Source organism: Pagrus pagrus, assembly GCF_965226575.1.
Source record: "Pagrus pagrus genome assembly, chromosome: 19".
Lineage (NCBI taxonomy): Eukaryota > Metazoa > Chordata > Actinopteri > Spariformes > Sparidae > Pagrus > Pagrus pagrus.
The window spans coordinates 9,301,277-9,320,780 of NC_140203.1; the positions used below are offsets into that span (position 1 = coordinate 9,301,277).

Below are 19,504 nucleotides of genomic sequence, written 5' to 3' on the forward strand. Positions count from 1 at the left end.
TGAAGATGCTAAATGGTACTACATGTTCCCTTAGCTGGCTTAGTGTCACTCTGCCTGCCAAAATGGATTAATGTTTAGGGAACCTCCATTTTTTTCCCTCACAAATAAATATTTTTCCTTGCTCTAAAGGGACTTGTCAAATTGTAGAAAATAATCCTGGTGATGAGCTTGATTTGTGTAATAATAAATACAATATATAGTGAGAGAATACTTTTATTTGACAGTTAGCTTAGCATAAAGAATGTAAAACAAGGGGAAGAAGCTAGCCTGGTTTTGTGCAACGGGAAGAAAATGTCCCTCTCAGCACCCAAAGTTCCCTATTTAACATTTAATTTAACTGTTTTTTTTATTTGTAAAGCATAAAAAATATACTTGCAGCACTGACAGAGCATGGTTAGCTTTCCCCTTGCGTTCAGTCTTTATGCCAAGCTAAGCTAAAAGGCTGCTGACTCCAGCTCCAGTATTTAGCATGCTGGCATGAGAGTGTTATCGATCTATTTTTTCAACTTCCCAAAATGTCTATACTATTCCTTGAAAAAAGACAAGGGCAAGGACGGTCTATGTTTTGACTGTATTTTAGGAAAAGACTGGATATTTTGTCCTATGCTTTGATCAATCTTTTTCTGAATAAATACAGTGTAATACCAGAGACAGAGCAGGAGGGTTTACCTGTTTTAATTTGAGAAAGAGGGAACTGCTCTCCAGTGAGCTGCTGTGATGTCATCTCAAGTCCCAATCGTGTGCTGAGCTGTACCCAGCCCAGACAGGAGGCAGACCGAGAGGAAAACACACCGGGCTGCTGAGAGGTATGAGAGGATGTGATGCACATGCTGAGCATTTCTGAAGACAGGATAGCCGAGTCACTGTGCATTTCAGGTAAGAGAGAAAAACAAACACTGGCTGAAGGGGAAGTATTTTATATACACACACAGATGCAGCTGCAGCATCTCTGGCACGTTTCCTGCACTGTGTGTGTCATCGCAGCTGGGATACTTGTGCCGTAAGGGATCTATTTCGCCTGACACTAGATACACTGATGAATAATTGAATGTCCTATAGCAGTTGTTGTACAAATCACAGAATATTAAATCAGCAGATCACGAAACAATGATAATCCAGGGCAGCAGAGGGGGGTGGTGGTGCTGGCTTTAAGAGGCTTGCCCCTGCTGTGTCCATTCACAGGGATGGGATGGGTGTGGCAGGTAGCAGCAGACTACTTGTCCTTTCCATCCCCATCATGAATGTCATTTTCAGTCTTATTGATGGGTCTCTGTGCACAGGCCAGCTTCGCATGATGAAGGTCAAATATTAGATGAAGGAGCGCTTGTTGAGATCTGTGTTAATGAACTTGAATAACTGCCAATCATGCATGCGAATGTCTGTCTGTGGAGCGGAAAAATCATCAACATGGATGTTCTTGCAGCTCTGTTGTTGTTTTTAATATGTTAACTTATTTTTCATCACACGGAAGAATCAGTGTAATATGTTTTTTAGCTAAAATAACTCTTGTAGAAGTGATCTTTGTGTGTTGCTACAGCTGTCAGAACAAACTGGATCCTGCCAGGGTTGTAGATACATTTTTAATATCCCAGATTATGAACACTTGAGTGGTTCCCCCCATTTTACCTCTACTCCTTCACAGCACTCCTGTAGGTACGCAGTTATTTTGGCACAAAGTTAAAATGGATGTTTGCTACAAGGGTCATAAATCTACTGCTGAGTGGTCCCCAGGACGGCAAGATGAGAACACATTAAATCTATTGTTGTCCGTCAGTTTTCATATTGATTTTTAAAACTCTTTTGCTTGTGTTCAAAGGAGCAATTTGCGGGAGATGGTTAGAATTTTAGTTGAAAACATTAAAAAAATTAACAAAAGTCAATGCAATTTGAAGAAACAACAGTTGATGTTGTGCCAAAGACTTTATGTAGTGTTGCAGAGAGATCTACCTAAGTTAGCATGCTAAACCAGCTAGGCCTGGCCCGTCCTGCCTCAAGAAGCGATAGCCCGATAGCCCCATGTAGGTTCAGCTGGGAGATACATGCCAGCAGTGAGTTTGCTAGATTTCTTTTTTTTTTTTTTTTACAAGTGCCATTGGATTTGTTTACTGTGTAATAAATTATCAAAATAAACTAAAGGTCAGTGTTCAGCCATGTTCACTCTCTCCACGGGCTTCACAGCTAACTGAGCCATGAGCTATTTAGCTAACAGTAGCTAGCTCAAGCCACGCATAGCCAACAAAGAGCAGCGAGTGTCGGTCACTTTTTGGAGCTCTTTGTGATCTAGCAATGCTTCCGATCCGCAAACCACTTTGGCATTGAGTTTTTACCCATTACACTCTGAGACACCGAAGCAGTCTGTCTGACAATCTGAGAGCAGCTCCAACATGTTTATATCTTTAAACTTAAGGATATATGTAACATTTCTGCATTAAAAAGTCTGAAAACAACTAGACCTTTGTTACATATTTTGTTGGGTTGTGTGCTTACATTATCCCAAATGTTTCCAACAATGTTGGAAAAGTTCAGTCGAGCTAACACCGTGTTTCATTCGGTTGCCTGTCGCTGTAACTTCAGGGAGAGAGTGAGTAAGGAAATGAGCAAACGTGACTCAACGTTACGTGAAGAAAACTTTAAAAACATGACCTTGTTCGTGACCATTTCTGCCTGAGTCATCAGCAGTGGTGTCTTTTTAACATTGAAGACAACAACTCCCATGATCCCACGCTACTAACTGTTCTGTCTTTTGTTTTATTTTTATTCAGAGATTACCAATTATCTAGAAAGTAGCATTTCAGTGAGATAAATAGGACTTTTTTTTGACATTTTTCACTTGTTCCATTGGCAGATTGTTTTTCTGTACTTATTACAAGCAAGAAGCAGTGTGTATTCATGTTTTTGGAGGGGCTTTTTCCAGTGAACTTGTCTTGAAGACTGACAGTACAGTATCTATATTAATCTGCTGTTAACTAATGTCCATCCATTTCTTTCCACAGGCACATATTACATCTTATTTGACAGCCATGCTCCATCAAGCTAAGTGGAGGACAACTAACATGACACAGGAAGCAGTTCATGCAGGCTCAGCGGTGACCCCGGACCCTGCCGAAGCAAAAATCACTTCTGCAGTTTTGTCAGAGGAGTGAACCACCAGATGAGTCGTGTCCTGGACTCTTTCTGTGAATCCTTCTCAGCGGTTTTGGCAAAAGCGACCTCTGTAAATATTTACATGCCGTGTCAGGCAGCTCTTAGAGACAAGACGAATAACACCTTGAAGCAGATTGGATACGTCTCTGTGACCTTCTAACTCATTACAAGCCCGACAGGCAGGGCTGGATCTGAGACTGTTGTGGTTTTTTGGTTGCTGAAAACAGGAGAGAACTCGATCGGTAGCTGCTCTCCTCGTTGGTATTTTGTGCTGTGCCTCCCTTTCCCTGCTTGTCTATTTTTCTTCCCACTGCAAGACTTTTAAAGGAGAAAACCCAGATAAACATATTCCAGGAAAACACTTACTCACAGGCATTCACATGTACAAAGTTTGTGTTTTAGTCTCAAGAGTCAGGCCGTAAAACCGACTCTTTTCTAACCCTCTCAGAACAAACAGAAATGTAACTCCATGTGTTAAAAACATGAAAACCACTCCACATATATGTTACTATACACGCCAATATATTGCAATTTTCCTGAATGTTTGCTAAATATAATGATCATCTCACATCTCTTGCTCTTATATTAAGCTGCCAAATATACAGAAAATATGTGGTCATGTTTTTAAAATGTACAAAACAGCAATAATTTACATTTACTGCAATAAATTGCAAATATCTTTGCAGTACACTCTAGAAATATACAGGATTGTTAAATGTCCGTAAAACTATTAGTGTATATAAATATATTTCTGTTGCATGAGTCATAGGAGTGTGTGTGCAAAATGCCAAATATATTAATGAGGATGATTGCGTAGAATAACTGTTTACACCTGTATCAACTGTCTTCTGACCTGTTTGCAAACACACACCACACACACACACGATGGGCTGTGCCATGTGCTCCCAGCTGGTCGACATGTGGACCGTGAGAGTGAGCAGGACGGGCCGCAGGGCCATGGAGCTCACCGCCTACCCTCAGATGCTCCAGGGAGGCTACCACAGAGTGACCGGCCTCCACTACATGTCCTCCTTCTCTGACGCTGAAGACTGCTGCGACGACACCAGCTCAGGCAGCTCTCTCACCTTGGACTGGCAGACACAGGGGACAGATGGCTGACGCTCGACCGAGAGGTGTTACAACACCGACATGTAAATAAACATGATGGAAATACACAGGAAATGTGGTGTATTTGCAATAAATGGTGTGAATGATGTGTGTTGTTTTTCTACAAATAATATCCTCTTTATTATCTTGTCATCATCCGTAACTAAGTAGATTTACTCAAGTGCTTAAATACAGAGTGAACTTTACTTCAGTACTACAATGTTTTTGCCACGTTATACTTCAACTCCACTATAATTCAGAGGCAAATATTCAGATCAAAATATATTTTTAATGTACTATTACCTCCACCATGGCCACCTGCTATATTAAAATGCTGAAAGGAGATATTTTGCATCACAAGTACTTTTACATTAGGTACTTTAACTTACCTGAGAATACTTCATGTACTTTTACTTAAATAAAACATTTAGATGCAGGACTTTTAATTGTATTTTTATTGTAAACAAGTACTTTTACTCCAGTGTTGTGCTTAAGAACAATTCTACTTTACTTAAGTATTCCCATTTTTAGTTACTTTAAACTTCTATTACATTTTGGAAGTAAATATTGTTACTTTGCAGATATAGATTATGAATACATGATATAAACCAGCTAATAAATGATGATGTATTATTAATGGCTAATCAGTATTAAAGCAATTCTATTAACATAAGTTATTCTGCTGAATAAATACTTAAACTTAGTATATTTTGATGCTAAAACTTGTAACTGTAACTGTAATACTTAGAGTACTTTAACACTGTGGTAGGCCTATTGATACTTTTTCCACCCCTGTACATAAAGTAGCAGAAAGTGGAGATGGTAAAGTAAAGTACATGTACCTCAGAATTATACTTAAGCATAAAAGTAAATGTACTTTGTCACTTTTGCTCAGTGCTGTCGTCATTAAAATGTTTTCATGATAGTGTACTGTAGAAAATGATGAAAGATTATGGTGTTGAGCAACCGAGGGACCGGATCATGGCAGCACAACAGTCCAAATTTGGATGGAAATTCTCCTTGTTTTGCAACCAACTCTTCGACCCATATTTTGCCATCAGTCTTATTCATTTTCCCAGTATGACACGCAAGAGAAAAGACATGCTGGCTGCTACACTCAACCCTGAGTCAGATTAGTCTGAAGGGAGAGGTATTTCTTTGCCAACTTTGTTAAACAAACATGTACAAAGTTGTAACAGATGTTATCAGATTGATCTTACATTATTCAAATGAGAGTGTTGACACTGTTTGCTTTAAGCTGAATGTAACAGTAGAAATGAGAACTTGAAGGAGGCACAAAAAGAGTAATTAATGATCTAGTAATCAGTATTTAATGAGGCTACTTGGTACCTATTCATTATTATGTTTCACTTTACTTGAGGGGGCACAAAAGAGTAAAAAAGAGTTCAGTAATTAGTAATTAATGACTTTACCTGGTCTCTATTCAGTTTGTGTTTCAGTTTGTTTCACTTTGATTAAGGTGACACAGGCACAGTAACAAATGATTAAGTAATCAGTAATTAATATGTTTACAGTAAATACTCAGTAGTTTGTTTCGCTTCACTTGAAGTGCACAAAAAGAGTAACTAATGATTAAGTAATTAGTAATTAATATGTTTACAGTAAATACTCAGTAGTTTGTTTCACTTCACTTGAAGTGCACAAAAAGAGTAACTAATGATTAAGTAATTAGTAATTAATATGTTTACAGTAAATACTCAGCAGCTTGTTTCACTTTACTTGAAGGTGCACAAAAAGAGTAACTAATGATTAAGTAATTAGTAATTAATAAGGCTACTTGGTATCTACTCACTATTACAGTATATGTCACTTTACATCAAAGTGCACAAAAAGCGTAGCTAATAATTAATTAATTAGTATTTAATGAGTCCACATGGTAACTATTTAGTAATATGTTTTGCTTTACTTGAGGGGGCACAAAAGAGTAACTAATGATTCAGTAACTTTCGGTAACTTTGCACTTGAGGAGGCACAAACACAAACAGGTAACTGAAGTAACCAATAATTCATGAGTTGTTAGAAGTTTGTGTCACTCAGCAGATGGTTCATAGTTAATCAGGATCAACTCATGAAGAAATCATTCAGAAATATACTTTGTCCCATTCAGTTCTATAGTAACTCATTGTTATCTACTATATAGTTGTCAAACCAGAGTTACTCCGAGATTACTCATTAACGAATCATTAATTATCAAGTTGTTCCTCACTAGTTCCTTTGTAACTACTCACATTTATGTGTACCTAATTGTAAAGTGCTACCGAAAGTTGAAATTTGAATAAAACAGCCAATAGTTAGTTTGTTTTCTAGTGTTATCGGTACTATTAGTATATTTTAAAGTCCTATTATCTTAAGTAACTTTTCAGATTATGATTTTATGCAGAAACATAATCCTTATATAATAATACATCAGGAATAACACTTTCAAGTAGCATATTCTTGCCAACACTTTTTGTAAAATCTCAAACGAGGTCTCTTACTTGTAACAGTGTATTTCTTCAGTGTGGTATAAGTGACAGGTGTGAATACCTCTTCCAGCCACTCCTTAATTAAAAATCGCCCCGGGGAACCAATTTTTGCGTGCCAACGTATCCCACTCCTTCGTCCGGGATTCACGGAATTATGAATGAAAGCTTCCGTCTTTTGCGTTTAACCTGAATCATTTCAGTGGGTGGAGGCAGCACAGACGGCACATAAAAGCCTTTCCCCTCTGGCTCACTCTCACTTTTATTGCGGCTTTACGCACGCACCAGCCTCAGAGTTCCTCTTCCATTTCAATACCAGCTTCGATCATTTCAACAAAACCATGTCAGCCTTGATTAGAAATGAGGTTTTCTCCTGCTTTGTTTTCTACGGCGTGCTCCTGGTGTTAAAAATGTACATCATTGCGATAATAACGGGACAAGTGAGGCTGCGCAAAAAGGTGAGCGGCTGCATTAGAGAGCAGGGAGCGCACAAATCTGTGTCTGCAACTTTATTATCTTTGCGGCGGGGAAAGTTGCTCATGCAAAGTTTCTTCCTCTTTTCTTGACAGGCTTTTGCAAACCCTGAGGACTCGCTGAGACACGGAGGGTTACAGTTTCACAGAGAGGATCCAGACGTGGAGAGGTGCCTGAGGTAAGAGAACATAAGACATGCTTTTATTTTGTTAAAATACCTAGTTATTTTACTTTCCACTGTTACAGAAACACCCAGTGGTGGAGGAAGATTTAAGATCCTTTCGAGTTTATACCACACTGTACAACTAGTCTGTTACAAGCAAAAGGCAATGCATTGAGAATGTAACTTGAATAAAAGCATGTACAATCAGGAATAAGAGTACTAAATGCAGAGAAATGTCCCTGTGACTGTTACACTATCACATTATTACCAGTGCTTTCATGTTAAAGGAGGTTTTACTGCTGTAGCTGGTTGAGGTAGTAAAGGTAAAAGCACTACATGGAAAATATTATGTCACCCAAGTAAATGTATGTCAGAAATATGTACTCATAAGCAGTGATAGGTTAGCATTACTTTTAAAAGTAACTATTAAGAAGTAACTAGTAGAGACGGACGCATCATCCCCTCAGCACAAACTTAATAATAGTGATATACAATATACTATATTTAACCTTTTCTGATTTTTGGGATCTGAAGCAGCATGCAATCTGCAAAGTAACTAGTAACTAAAGTAACCAAATAAATGTAGTGGAGTAAAAATGACAAAACTTGCCTCCAACATGAAGAGGAGTAGAAGTATAAAGTATCTCAAAATCTTCCTCAAGTACAGTGCTTGAGTAAATGTACTTAGTTACATTCCATCACTGAGCTCATCATATGTCTTTCATCGCTTTCACATAAAAGAGGAGTAAAACTACTTCAGTGTATCTGTGTCTGAACTGTAGTGCAGGAATACTCAGGTAAAGTACAAGTACATCAAATGTACTACATGAACTTATCACTACTGATGGTCGCATAGATCCTGTACACTTCCTGCCCGTACAGTTTCTACATTAGGATATCTAATCGTGTTGAGCATTAGAGACAGGTAAAAAGGTTTTATAGACGCTTCTGGGGTTTTTAGAGATTTCCTCACAACTCAGGTGTGAGATCAAGTGATTTCCTTCAGTGCTTTTCACACCAAGCGTTTGTCAGCTGCAGGAGCTTCACTGCGCTGTTTTGACTTGTCAGAAAATGGTCCGTGACAGCAGATGTTTTTCTGCGAGTCTAAACTTTTTCCCCTCTGGTTTCCACATCTGTCTATCTTGGACCATCCATGTACTTGTGATGGGAAACAGCTGCTCGATGGCAGACAGATACAAATCCTGATATGTCTTTTTTTTTTGGTAAAAATCTGGTTCACAAATTGCAACAATATGACGTGGTCTAATAGTGTGCCAGGCCAACAATCTTTTATTAATGTGCTGTTTCTGGGAGAACTGTGAACTGGGCAGGCTTCTTATAATAATATTATTAAAACACTGAAGCCAGTGGGCGGAGAGGAAGTAGTGAAACAGCGGAGCTGATCGGTGCTCTGACTCAGCTTACACAGGGACAACTTACAGATGTCTGCTGTTGTGTGATGCACAGTGGTGGAATGTAACTAAGTACATTTACTCAAGGCACTTATTAATAAGTCTTTTCATGCCACGTTCGACTTTTACTTTTGACTTCACTATAAGTAATTAATTCACAGTCTTAGTTACTTTACAAAGGCAGATTTTTGCACCCAAAACATATAAAGACCTTATAAAATATGATTTTTTAAAACCAAAGTACTGTACTGAAGTACAATTTTGAGGTACTTATGTTTAACTTGATTACTTCCACTGTCTGCTACTTTATCCTCCCACCCCACCACATTTTGGAGGCAAAAACTGTACTTTTAACTCGTGTCATTAACTGTATTTGATAACTTTAGTTACTTTACTGATTGCATGCTGCACCACAGACAAAGAAGCACATGTTTAAATTAAATAATTCTAGTACATCTTGTATCTAGTACATCGTTAAAGAAAAGATAACTGACATAAAGTCGACAGCAAACCAACCATCATCAAAAACACTGTGCTCAAACTCCACGTCCTGATTACCACTTCATGTCATTCGGCATATTCCCTTTTACCTCACTTCCTCTCCAATGCAGCTTTCTGCAATCACCACTAGGTGGCACTAAAGTAACAACAAAAGAAACAAAACCACCAATTCTTCTACATAAATGATAAGGTTAAGCAATGTTTTCAATCTGTTTTTACTTACTTTTCCTCGCATGTGACTCACCAGGTCTTTCCTAGAGATAATTAAACAGTCACCTATCTGAGAAACGACTGAATCCACAGTGTTTCATAAGCGGGGGTTTCACCCTTCGGACAACAGACTCTGCAGGAAAAAGTCACAGGAAACCACAATATTATTGAGAATTCGAATGAGTCACTAGAATAATTGAGGAAAACTTTTTATTACATCGTCACTTCAATGGACCGTAGACAGCTGAGTCACAACATTACAGGCTACTGAAAACAGATGTGTGTGATTGAATCACCATCTCCTTCTTCTTTCCTATAGAGCTCATCGTAACGACATGGAGAACATCTACCCCTTCCTCTTCCTGGGTGCTGTGTACGCCATGACTGGACCTTCTCTGTCTGTGGCCCGCATTCACTTCCTGGTCTTCTTCTTGGCTCGTGTGCTGCACAGCGTCGCCTACCTGTTCGCCCTGCGAGCGCCGACCCGCTCTCTTGCCTACACCATCGCACAGATACCTTGTGTCTCTATGGCCGTGCAGATCCTGATCGCAGTCGCAGTGTACGCCTAAACGTCCAGGAATGGGGAACTGAATCAGAGGTGGTGTTCTGACTTGGAGAGATGGTGGTTATGATTTGTTATGTGTGTCAGAAAAAGCCAGAGGAGGGTACCCGAGAGGCCTCCTCGGAGGAGCACATAAAAGAGAAGAATGTCAGTGATGGTGCAATATAAGGTGTGTGATTACACCTCAGCTGGGTTTTGTAAGATGTTGTCAGTATTTTTTATTGTTTTATTTACATTTTTGAACTGTGAGAATATCTTAAAAGTCATTTGAAGTTGACGTCTTGTACTGTATTTAACATGCAAATGAAGGTTGTTGCTCGTTTTTTTGCCGAACAGTTTAGTTTTAGCCTCTCGCTGCACTGTACGTTCATCCATGCCCTTTTTTGTGATTACACACAACACAGACCACCATTCTTGTGGTGTTGTATCTCCTGCGGCTTCATTTGTTTTCCTGCGTAGACATTCCATCTGTTGTGTTAACATTTGTTTGCGTTCAACCAAACTGCAGCGAATCCTGGCTCGGTGACTAATGACGCGTTGAGAGATTTAAAAGACACTCGATGCTTTTTACTGCGAGAGTAAAACTGTCTCTCGATGTCCTTTTAAAGGCAAGAGTCTGTTTGGACTGGGAATAAATCCTGCAACAACAAAGAACAGAAAAAAAGAGTGAGAATGCATCTGTGAATACACGTTTCGAAGCTGTTAATACTAATTTATTATTCATTGTAATGTATACAGTGATGTTTTTGAGTCCATTTTTGCAGACAATAAAGCAAATCACACATGCAACCAAGTCTCTTTATTCACTTAATTGTCTCTCAGTGGAGCGATTATTCTGTGGACTCTGTCTGGTCGTGCAGAGACAGTTTGTTCTAGTGTTTTACAGGGACGGGGCCCCACTCTGTGTGTAAGAGTGAGACGATCCAGAAGTCCGCGGCAAAGCTCCAGCATTCCTCCACCTATTATGTAAGTCCTCTGGCCGTGCCGTGTTCACTGACGTACCCTGAGGGGCCCGGAGGGTGCTGGGAAAGCTGTACAGACATACGGACAGAGAGTATTTATGCTTAACATGTTAATCTGTTTAAATTACCTGTTGCATTGTGAGAGAAAAGCTCTTTGACAAAACATCTTTGGCTTTGTTCTATCTCACAAGCAAGAATTTCCCAGTTCCCAGTAATTTTCCAACCAGCGATGACTGAACTTGCATTACAGAGCTGGAATGTTTTGTGATTATGGAGTTTTATTCCAAAACAAAAGAAATACAACGAACGCCGTGAAGGTGGGAGGGGGGCTGGAAAAGCCTCACCCTTTCCTTTTAGTGGATAAAAGCACATATGATCTGGGTTAAAACGTAAAGCTATTTACAATCGGACAGGGGTGTGTCTACATCCTTTATATGTCAACAGTGAGGCTGTCTCAACACGCCTGTACCTTCAGGGTAACAGGAAACAAGGCACATCCTCTGTCCTGCACTATACTCACGTTTTCTCTCCTCACCACTCTCATTTTCAGCTGATGAGCTCACCGAGTGAATGAGCTGCGAGGCCTGACTCACTCGTGGAAATCACAGCTCTGCAATGTAGCTGAAAGTATTGAGTAACAGGAAATGTAGGGCTGCTCAAAACTTCTTATTTTTGCTTCTTCAGGCCGGATCAAGTGATAACTCTTTCAAAAGCTATGTTTTCTTTGCTCCTGGCTGGTCACAGTCTGGAGATCAGCTTACGTTCACCAGGGCGGCCTATTGTTAAGCGGGTGTAGGTTCACCTCAGCGAGGAGAGAGCAGAGAGTGGCAGAAAGTAATAAAAACTTGAAAAAATAAAACAAAAATCTTTCTTTGTGATTTCATCACAGTGCTGTATTGTCATTATTTATCGCCACCTTGTGGCCACAGTCAGTTTTAATCAACACGGGAGGAAGAATAGTTTAGATTCCTTAGTTGAAGTAATCCATATTTTTATGATAACAGTTTATCAAATGTTAATGTCAGAGCAAATGTGACAGTGTTCAAGATGTCTCTCAGGGAAGGAGGTAGTGTCTGCCTGGCTTTAGGGAGCTTGCTTCGAAGCATGTTTTCAGATCATGGTTTAGCTGTCTGACCTGAAACTTTACTGTTTTGTTTTACTCTCACAAGGCTCTCATAGTGTTGTTTTAGACCACCTGCTCAGCACTCAAGAGACAATTAGCAACTAGCTGGTGAATACAGTGTTGTTGTAGCAGTACTGATTTCTATTTTATTTGGGAGAAAATTAGATTTTTGAGTCTCATTCCCAATTAATTCCCAACTCATTTCAATTAATTTTACCTCTTGGAGCCTCAAGAGGTAAAACTTCCAAAAGTGTACCTAAGTAGGTACTAAATGTATATCTACTACCACTGCTACTACAATCACATGGTTCAGATTTTCTCCTTCTGACGAGACGAATGGTCTGTGGTCGCCTCCATAATCACACCTCATTAGTTTACACGGCAGCACAGGTGGTACTCAGTAAGACATTTGACTTTCCCATGATGTTTTTGCATAACTGCAGTAAATACCACAGAGGCAGACACACTTTGATCTGGTAGACCTTAAACTTTAAGTGGTGTGTGTGTGTGTGTGTGTGTGTGTGTGTGTCTGTGTGTGTGTGTATTTCTCAGGAATCATGCCACCACGTAATTTACAGCTCAAAGTGATGAACGATTTGAGGAATTCCAAAGATCTGATAAAACTGAGAGTGTACTGCAGAACACAGTTTATCAGCTTTTGTTTGTACTTTCTTTTGGTGACATCATGGGTTTTTCAGGAGATAACATTTTCTTTTTCATGTGTAAAACTAAGTGGAAAAAATATTTCATAGGTGAAACAAGTGGATGCTACGGAAGCCGTAAAGGGCCATGCATTCATACATCTTATTTCCTCCGTTTTCCCGTGATAACGAGTTAATTTCATTTGTTTTCTCGAGATCTGGAGTTATTATCTCGAAATAACAACTGCCGTCTTCCCGAGATAACGGGATAATTTATTTGAGATCTTGAGAAAAACGATATTAAATCATTGCAGGAAACATCTTTCAGTGTAGCAATGTCAGAGTAGCAGGAGCATATCGATCAAAAGAAGGTTAGCAAGGCTTCAGCTATATCAGCGGCGCAATCTAAGTGAGCCTGATGTCGTTGTTAACTACATAGCTGATCAGCTACGAGGTCCCGGGCGTCTCCATAATCTCAGGCCTATCATATCACAGTCATTATCTCGAGATCTCAAATTAATTATATCGTTATCTCGGGAAAACAAAGTTTCGTTATCTCGAGATCTCAAGAAAATTATCCCGTTATCTCGGGAAAATGGCAGTTGTTATTTCGAGATAATAAATCGAGATGTCGAGAAAATAAATGAAATTAACTCGTTATCACGGGAAAACAGAGGAAATAAAATGTATGAATGCATGGCCCTTTAGGTCTTCCGTAGATGCAATTTCTTTTCAGGAGATTTTTTTTATTCCATGTGTGAAACTGAATTAATTTTTTTGTTTGTTTTTTTCAGAATTTTTTTTTTTCCATGTGGAAAACCAAATGCAAAGTATTTTTTTGTTTGTCAGAAGGAAAAAAAAATCATGTGTGAAACTGAGTGGGGGAAAAAAATCAGGTGGAAAAAATATAATTTCTGAAAAAGTTTTTTTTCAGAATTGTTTTTTTCATGTGTAAAACAGAGTGAAAAAAATGTCATTTTGACCCTAAGAGGCTGAACTGCACCACGACCTCAAGTTCTCAATAATATGTTAATAGGACTAAAACATTCATGTTCTCTTCCTGGGGGATTTATCATTTCTTAGAGCAGTACATCTATGATGTGTTCGCAGGGTATGTAACACTACTGCCATGTCTTTAATTTGGCGAGAAACATGTTATAATTGGCGCTAGTCAGCCGTCAGTGTCATAGGTGGAAGATATTTTCAGCAAGTAAGATCGAGCAGGAACATTTAATGGCCTCATTCTGATGTATGAGCCCTTTTCATGTTACATCATACAACACACCCCGTCTGAAGTGGGGGAATGAGCTTGACAGCAAAAAAAAGCCAAACAGTTCAAATTTCATAAATATTTATTACATATCAATGAACAGAATCGACTACTTTCACAGCAGTGGTCTACAGCACTTGTTTAAAATAATTGCTCAAATAATAATAATAATAATAATAATAATAATAATAATAATAATATAGTTCAGTTTCATTTGAGGCCACATTTGATACACAAACATTTACAAGTAGTACTTGGCATTAAAAACGATGGCGATACAATATTTTAAGACACTTGGTGTTTTTTTTGTTAATTTTCTTTCATTTTGATATCACAGGAGGTTCAGCAACAGTCTAAACAGTAAATATAGATTCAAATACAAAAACAAAACAAAACAAAACAAAAAAAACAGTGAAAATGCCAAGGGGAGGTAGGAACAAAGATTACTCGACAGAAATACAGGAGAAATAGGAACATCATAAGTGGGAGAAGCAGGGTTACAAACTGTAACTGCCAGGCATCTCTGAGCCACCCACACTCATTCAGAGTAATAAACACTAAAGTAGAGTACCTTTGTAAAAATCCCCCCCATCCTGTTCTTCTTCTTCTTCTTCTTCTTCCCTTTTTTAGTTTTTCTGAGTTGTGATATAGAGTTGAAAGGGGTTCACACTGTGACAGGCAGGAGGAGAACAGAGGAGAGGTGTCAGGAGGAGGAGGAGGCTCATGCAAGATCTGAAGGCTGCTGTGTTGTGAAACCACCACATAGAGGCGCTCTCATACCTACGTTAGCACAGTCAGAACTACGGCTCATTGTTTCCCTACAACTCTTGGTGGATCCTTGAAGCTTTCTCCTTTGGTTTAACTGGCTGTCTCATGACTCAGAACATTTTCACTGTGTGATGTTAGATTAAGTACTACTCAGTGCTCAGTGCAATGAAAGTATTTTAACTAGAAAAAGCAATTTCTGGAGATATTTTAGTGAGATTGTTGGCTGTTGACAAGCAAACGCCGAGTGTCGTGAAGCTGGGAGCTGAACTGCATTGTCTGATGGATGGCTGGGAGCTAAACTGCTTTGCTGGCTTGACTTTATATGGAGGAGGAGGAAGGGTTAAAGCAGAGGGTAACACAGCTGATATCTAAGCCCTGTATGCACTGCCATAGGCTGCTGTGTATGGGAGCCCATAGGGGACTTTATTAAAACTTGAAAATAGAAAAATGTCATTCCACGATAGCATTAAAATTTTCCACATATGCATGTGTTTTTTGATTTAAAATGAAAATGCAATAATTCAATTTGGATTTCCTCTTGGTCTATCTCCTCTGGGTCCTCCAACTTCATGGAAGTGCAGTACAAAATGTCTGGAGTGCACCTTTGTGTTCAAATTTATATAATAAGAGTAAAAGTCAGGATGTGAGCTGGAATAAAATGTTCCCCGCTGTCCTTCCTCAACAGATTTTGAAGGAAGGACGGCCAGTTCAAGTTAAATAATGACTTGCAATAACTGCAGTCAGCGTCTGACAGTTCAGTTGAGGAAGTGTCTGATAATTGATCAGTAAATTAAACTATGTGCAGGTGTTGGCTTTCAAGATCTGTACAGGCGTTTATCAATAGACACATAGCAGAATGGGAGTAAAAGAAAATTGGAGTGTCACCAGCATCCCATAATTCATAGCTGTGCTCCTGCACCAGGTGTAACAAACAGCTGTAAATCAGGCTTTTAGTGGACATCTAGAACAAAGACCAGCCAAGCATGTGGGACTCTGGAGACCAGGAATGAAAACCTTTGTGGCAAAGGTTTAAAATCATTGAAAAAATGTGTTTTTTAAATAAAGTGAGGGTGTCCAAGTGAGTGCTGAATCACAATTTAGTGATTTTTTATTTCTTCTATATTGTTTTTCCATTTTCTGTGTATTTCAGTTCCAGTTAATATTCACTGAACTTATTTTTTTTTAATTTGACCATTTAATTTACTATGCTTTAGTTTTAGTTTACTCTTCCTGTTAATTTTAGTTGTGAAAAGGCTACAATTTCTTACATAGGTGGGTTCACCTACACTGTAAAATCTGACAAAGTAACTTTACCGAAGGGAAAATCAAGGAAACTGATTATATTAAAATAACTAAGTAAAGTAGACTCATAATTTTAAGTTGTTAAAACTTATTTTTATAGTCTACTTTACTTGTCAATTCTGAGGTCATTGGTTTGTCTGAATTTATTTAAGTAAAGTCAACTTTTAGAAGTGTATCTAGAATGTATTTGAAATGTGCAATATAAACAATATTTTATTTTGGGCTACATTAAAGTTTCAAACTGTATTCCCTTCATGTGTCTTCCACAAATACACAAGTTAAAAATAATTCACCCATAATTGTATTTTACTGTCGATATCCAAGATAGCTTTTTGCTGACTTTAATATATATATATTTTTATGATGTTTATGGTAATATACTCTACTTTAACTTTGTTTTTATGTAAAATTGTGGTTCTGTCTCGTCCCCTTCCTGTATTGTTGTACCTTGGACCATCACGCATGACAGTCTTTTAACATCCACACTCTTTCCGTCATCTCAGGTTGTGGTTTGCTTTATGCTGCCATGTCTGGTATGATGTCGCAGACCTCATAGTTTCAAAAGAAGCTATTTTTTTGGCGCAGAAGTCACAATACTTGCAGCGAAGGTGGGTCATGCAGATTTAAGGTGGGCTCATTCTTACGGGGGGAACCGTTAAGTGCATGTGGCCTCGAGAGAGTGCCTCCAGGAAGTGGATTTATCCAAACTGAATGGATTTGCGGGTCACTGTAGTAATCTAATGTGGACTACAATCATGGCTGCTACTGTCAGACACCAGAATGTGGTGGCTGTTAGAGGTGTAGTTCAGTGGAGGATGCTGGGAAATGGCACTTGTGGGAGACTTTGCCTCCAGCCCTGTCTACCTGTATGCTGTGAATAAGGAGAGGAATAAGGACTAATATGTGCAGAGAGCATAAAACATACTTTTACTAAATATGGGAATAAAATGGATTTTTATAATATATCTATAAATATGCACCACAGGCGTGACAGGCATACACGCCTGTCACAGTGTATGCATCTTCATGTATAAACAGATGTACACATACATATGCATATCATACAACATTTGAAAGTGGATTGGAAATAATCACATAATATACAACACATTAAGCTCTAGCAACTTCAGAGGGCGTTGTGAATGAGATTTCTGTCGTGCCTCGGTGCTCAGATTTACATTCAGTTTGCGGTTTGGGATCAAACCGTTAACATTACCTCAAGGCTGTTGCAGAACTCTATATCAACCACGGCATTTTACACAACCTCGACACCTCTTTGGGTTATTTGCTGCGGGGGCAACACAAACACCCAATGCACAGTGGCTGAGGGACTGCTCGTGAAAAACAAACACACACGCACGGACACGTTTTAACTCCCGCTGCACCCATCTTGTCCGATGAATGGGGAGACCCAAGATACAAAAAAAAAAAAAAAAAAAGACAAGAAAATTTAACAAACAACAAAATAAAAGCAAACCAAACAAACAATAAAATAATGGTGACAGTACAGGAGTGGGTGGGCAGAGGAGTGCATGATGGGATTGTCTTCACTTTAGGTCCAGGACATCTTCTTCGAAGGATGTGGTAAGGGCAAAGGCGCTGGCGAGAGGCGGGCTCTCCGCCTGCAGCACCACCTTCTCCGGCTCCGCCTCCGAACTGGACGAACAATGCAGCTGGAGGTCCAGCTCTGTTTCAACAGACTCTGAGGATAACCTGCTGTGCACAGAAAGATATGACTCAAGCTCAGATAACATCATGCGGCTGTTAAATGTGCAACATCGCTGCCGTTGAATCTGTCGCCGTCACCTGTCGCTGTTTGTTGACGTCAGCGCTCGCGCTTTGGGCTCCTCCTCGGTGTTCTTTTTGCTCATCTTCCTCTGTTTGACTGTTCCACTGTCTGGCTTCCCACTCGGCTCCTCTGTCAAGCCTTCGTTGGTATGAAGTAACAGAAAATGTAGATGAGTTAAAGGGACACTTCAAAATTTGAGGAATACGCTTATTCGCTTACTACTGTGCTGTGCTTTTGTCGCCTGATGCTAGCTGTGAAAAGTCAGTTTGGTTTTACCATTTTTAGAATTAGTTGAGTCATTACTTTTTATTTTTGTGCTTTAAGACAACAAAACGACTTGGTTAGGTTACAGCTAGCAGCGAGTTAGCTTAGCTTCACTTAGCATAAAGACCGGAAGAAGATAAAAATAGCTAGCCTGGCTCTAGTTTGGTAACAAAATCCCCCCTACTGGCATCTCTAAAACTCAATAATTAACACATTATGACTAAAAACAAAGCATGAAAACAACAATTTCTATTTAACCTTTAACTGCTGCCTGGCTACGACATAGCTATAGAATAACGCGTTAATTAGTAAGCTTTAGAGTTGGACAGAGCCAACTATGACCTCATGAGGTACAAATTGGCTAGCACCTAGCTGATTAGCATGCTAACTTCAATTGATATCTCTGCGGCGTAATACATAAAGGTATTCAACAAACATCAAAACTGTTTGTCTTTACATTCTGTTGATAATTTATTTTAAGTATTAAAGATTTGAAACTAAAAAATACAGATAAATATATTTTTACCGAGCAGCTCCTTCCGTGTGCGGCTGGCTATCTCTTTAATCTCCATGCGGGACAGGGAAAGCGAGTGTGTGGCGGAGATGAGGGGAGTCGAGGGTAGCATGGCGGGGGCCGGCGTCGTCAGCACCTTGTTGACCAGAGGGGACTTGAGGGGTCTTTCGATGCTGCGGCCGACCAGGTTGCACAGAGGGATCTTGAACATGTGCTTACATGCTGCTTCACCTGGGAGGAAGAAATGGATGGAAACAGGAGAGCGGCAGGTAAAATCAGAAAGAAGGAAGGAGGCAGGTGACGAGAGAAGATATGAAGTAAGGAGATAAACAGAGCAAAGATAGGAAAGAATGTTGGAAAAGAGACACATATAAAGGAAATGTGTGGCAGTTAATGAGAAATGTTTGAAACTCCTGGCCTGATGCATTACAGTGTTTTTGCATGTTTTAGCTCACTAGCTATAGTACAAGAATGCATATGTATTGAAAGCATGCCACAGAATAGTTTGTCATTATCAGTGCTTTTCTTGAGATAGAGAAATAGCTCGATGTTTTGGGAAACATTTTTATTTGACTTCTTACCCATAGCTGGATGAGAAGATAGACACCACTCTCACGTCTGTCTGGTAAATAATGAAGCGAAAGCCAACAGGTGGTTAGCTTAGCTTAGCATAGATACAGGTAGCATGGGGAAATAGCTAGCCTGGCTCCGTCCAAAGGCTAAGATATCGCAAAAATCCACCTACTAGCACCTCTAAAGCTCACTAAATAACACTCTTTATCTCTATTTTTTAAACCGTACAAAAAACCAAAGTG

At 39.3% G+C, this 19,504-nt stretch overlaps 2 protein-coding genes and 1 long non-coding RNA gene across 7 annotated transcripts in view; 2 read left to right on the plus strand and 1 right to left on the minus strand.

Annotated features, from left to right (window-relative positions):
- The first annotated feature begins 765 nt into the window (after positions 1-765).
- On the plus strand, positions 766-4,358 carry LOC311274866. The gene is made up of 2 exons (XR_014624795.1): positions 766-876; positions 2,994-4,358. It is a non-coding gene; the product is annotated as an uncharacterized lncRNA (long non-coding RNA).
- Positions 4,359-7,010: 2,652 nt separating this feature from the next.
- ptges (prostaglandin E synthase) lies at positions 7,011-10,839 on the plus strand. Its single transcript, XM_084382400.1, has 3 exons — positions 7,011-7,192; positions 7,304-7,386; positions 9,814-10,839. Exons 1-3 carry the CDS (start codon positions 7,076-7,078, stop codon positions 10,061-10,063), a joined length of 450 nt encoding a protein of 149 aa, XP_084238526.1. The 5' UTR covers positions 7,011-7,075; the 3' UTR covers positions 10,064-10,839.
- A 3,277-nt stretch (positions 10,840-14,116) lies between these two features.
- The window catches only part of garnl3 (GTPase activating Rap/RanGAP domain like 3), a 75,255-nt gene continuing 69,867 nt past the window's right edge, over positions 14,117-19,504 (minus strand). For all 5 annotated transcript variants that reach the window (XM_084383319.1, XM_084383316.1, XM_084383318.1 and 2 more), the window contains 3 exons: positions 18,702-18,920; positions 17,929-18,049; positions 14,117-17,835 (listed from right to left, as the gene is read on the minus strand). In XM_084383319.1, coding sequence (XP_084239445.1) covers positions 17,670-17,835; positions 17,929-18,049; positions 18,702-18,920 — 506 coding nt within the window. In that variant the 3' untranslated portion in view covers positions 14,117-17,669. The remainder of the gene's footprint in view (positions 17,836-17,928; positions 18,050-18,701; positions 18,921-19,504) is intronic.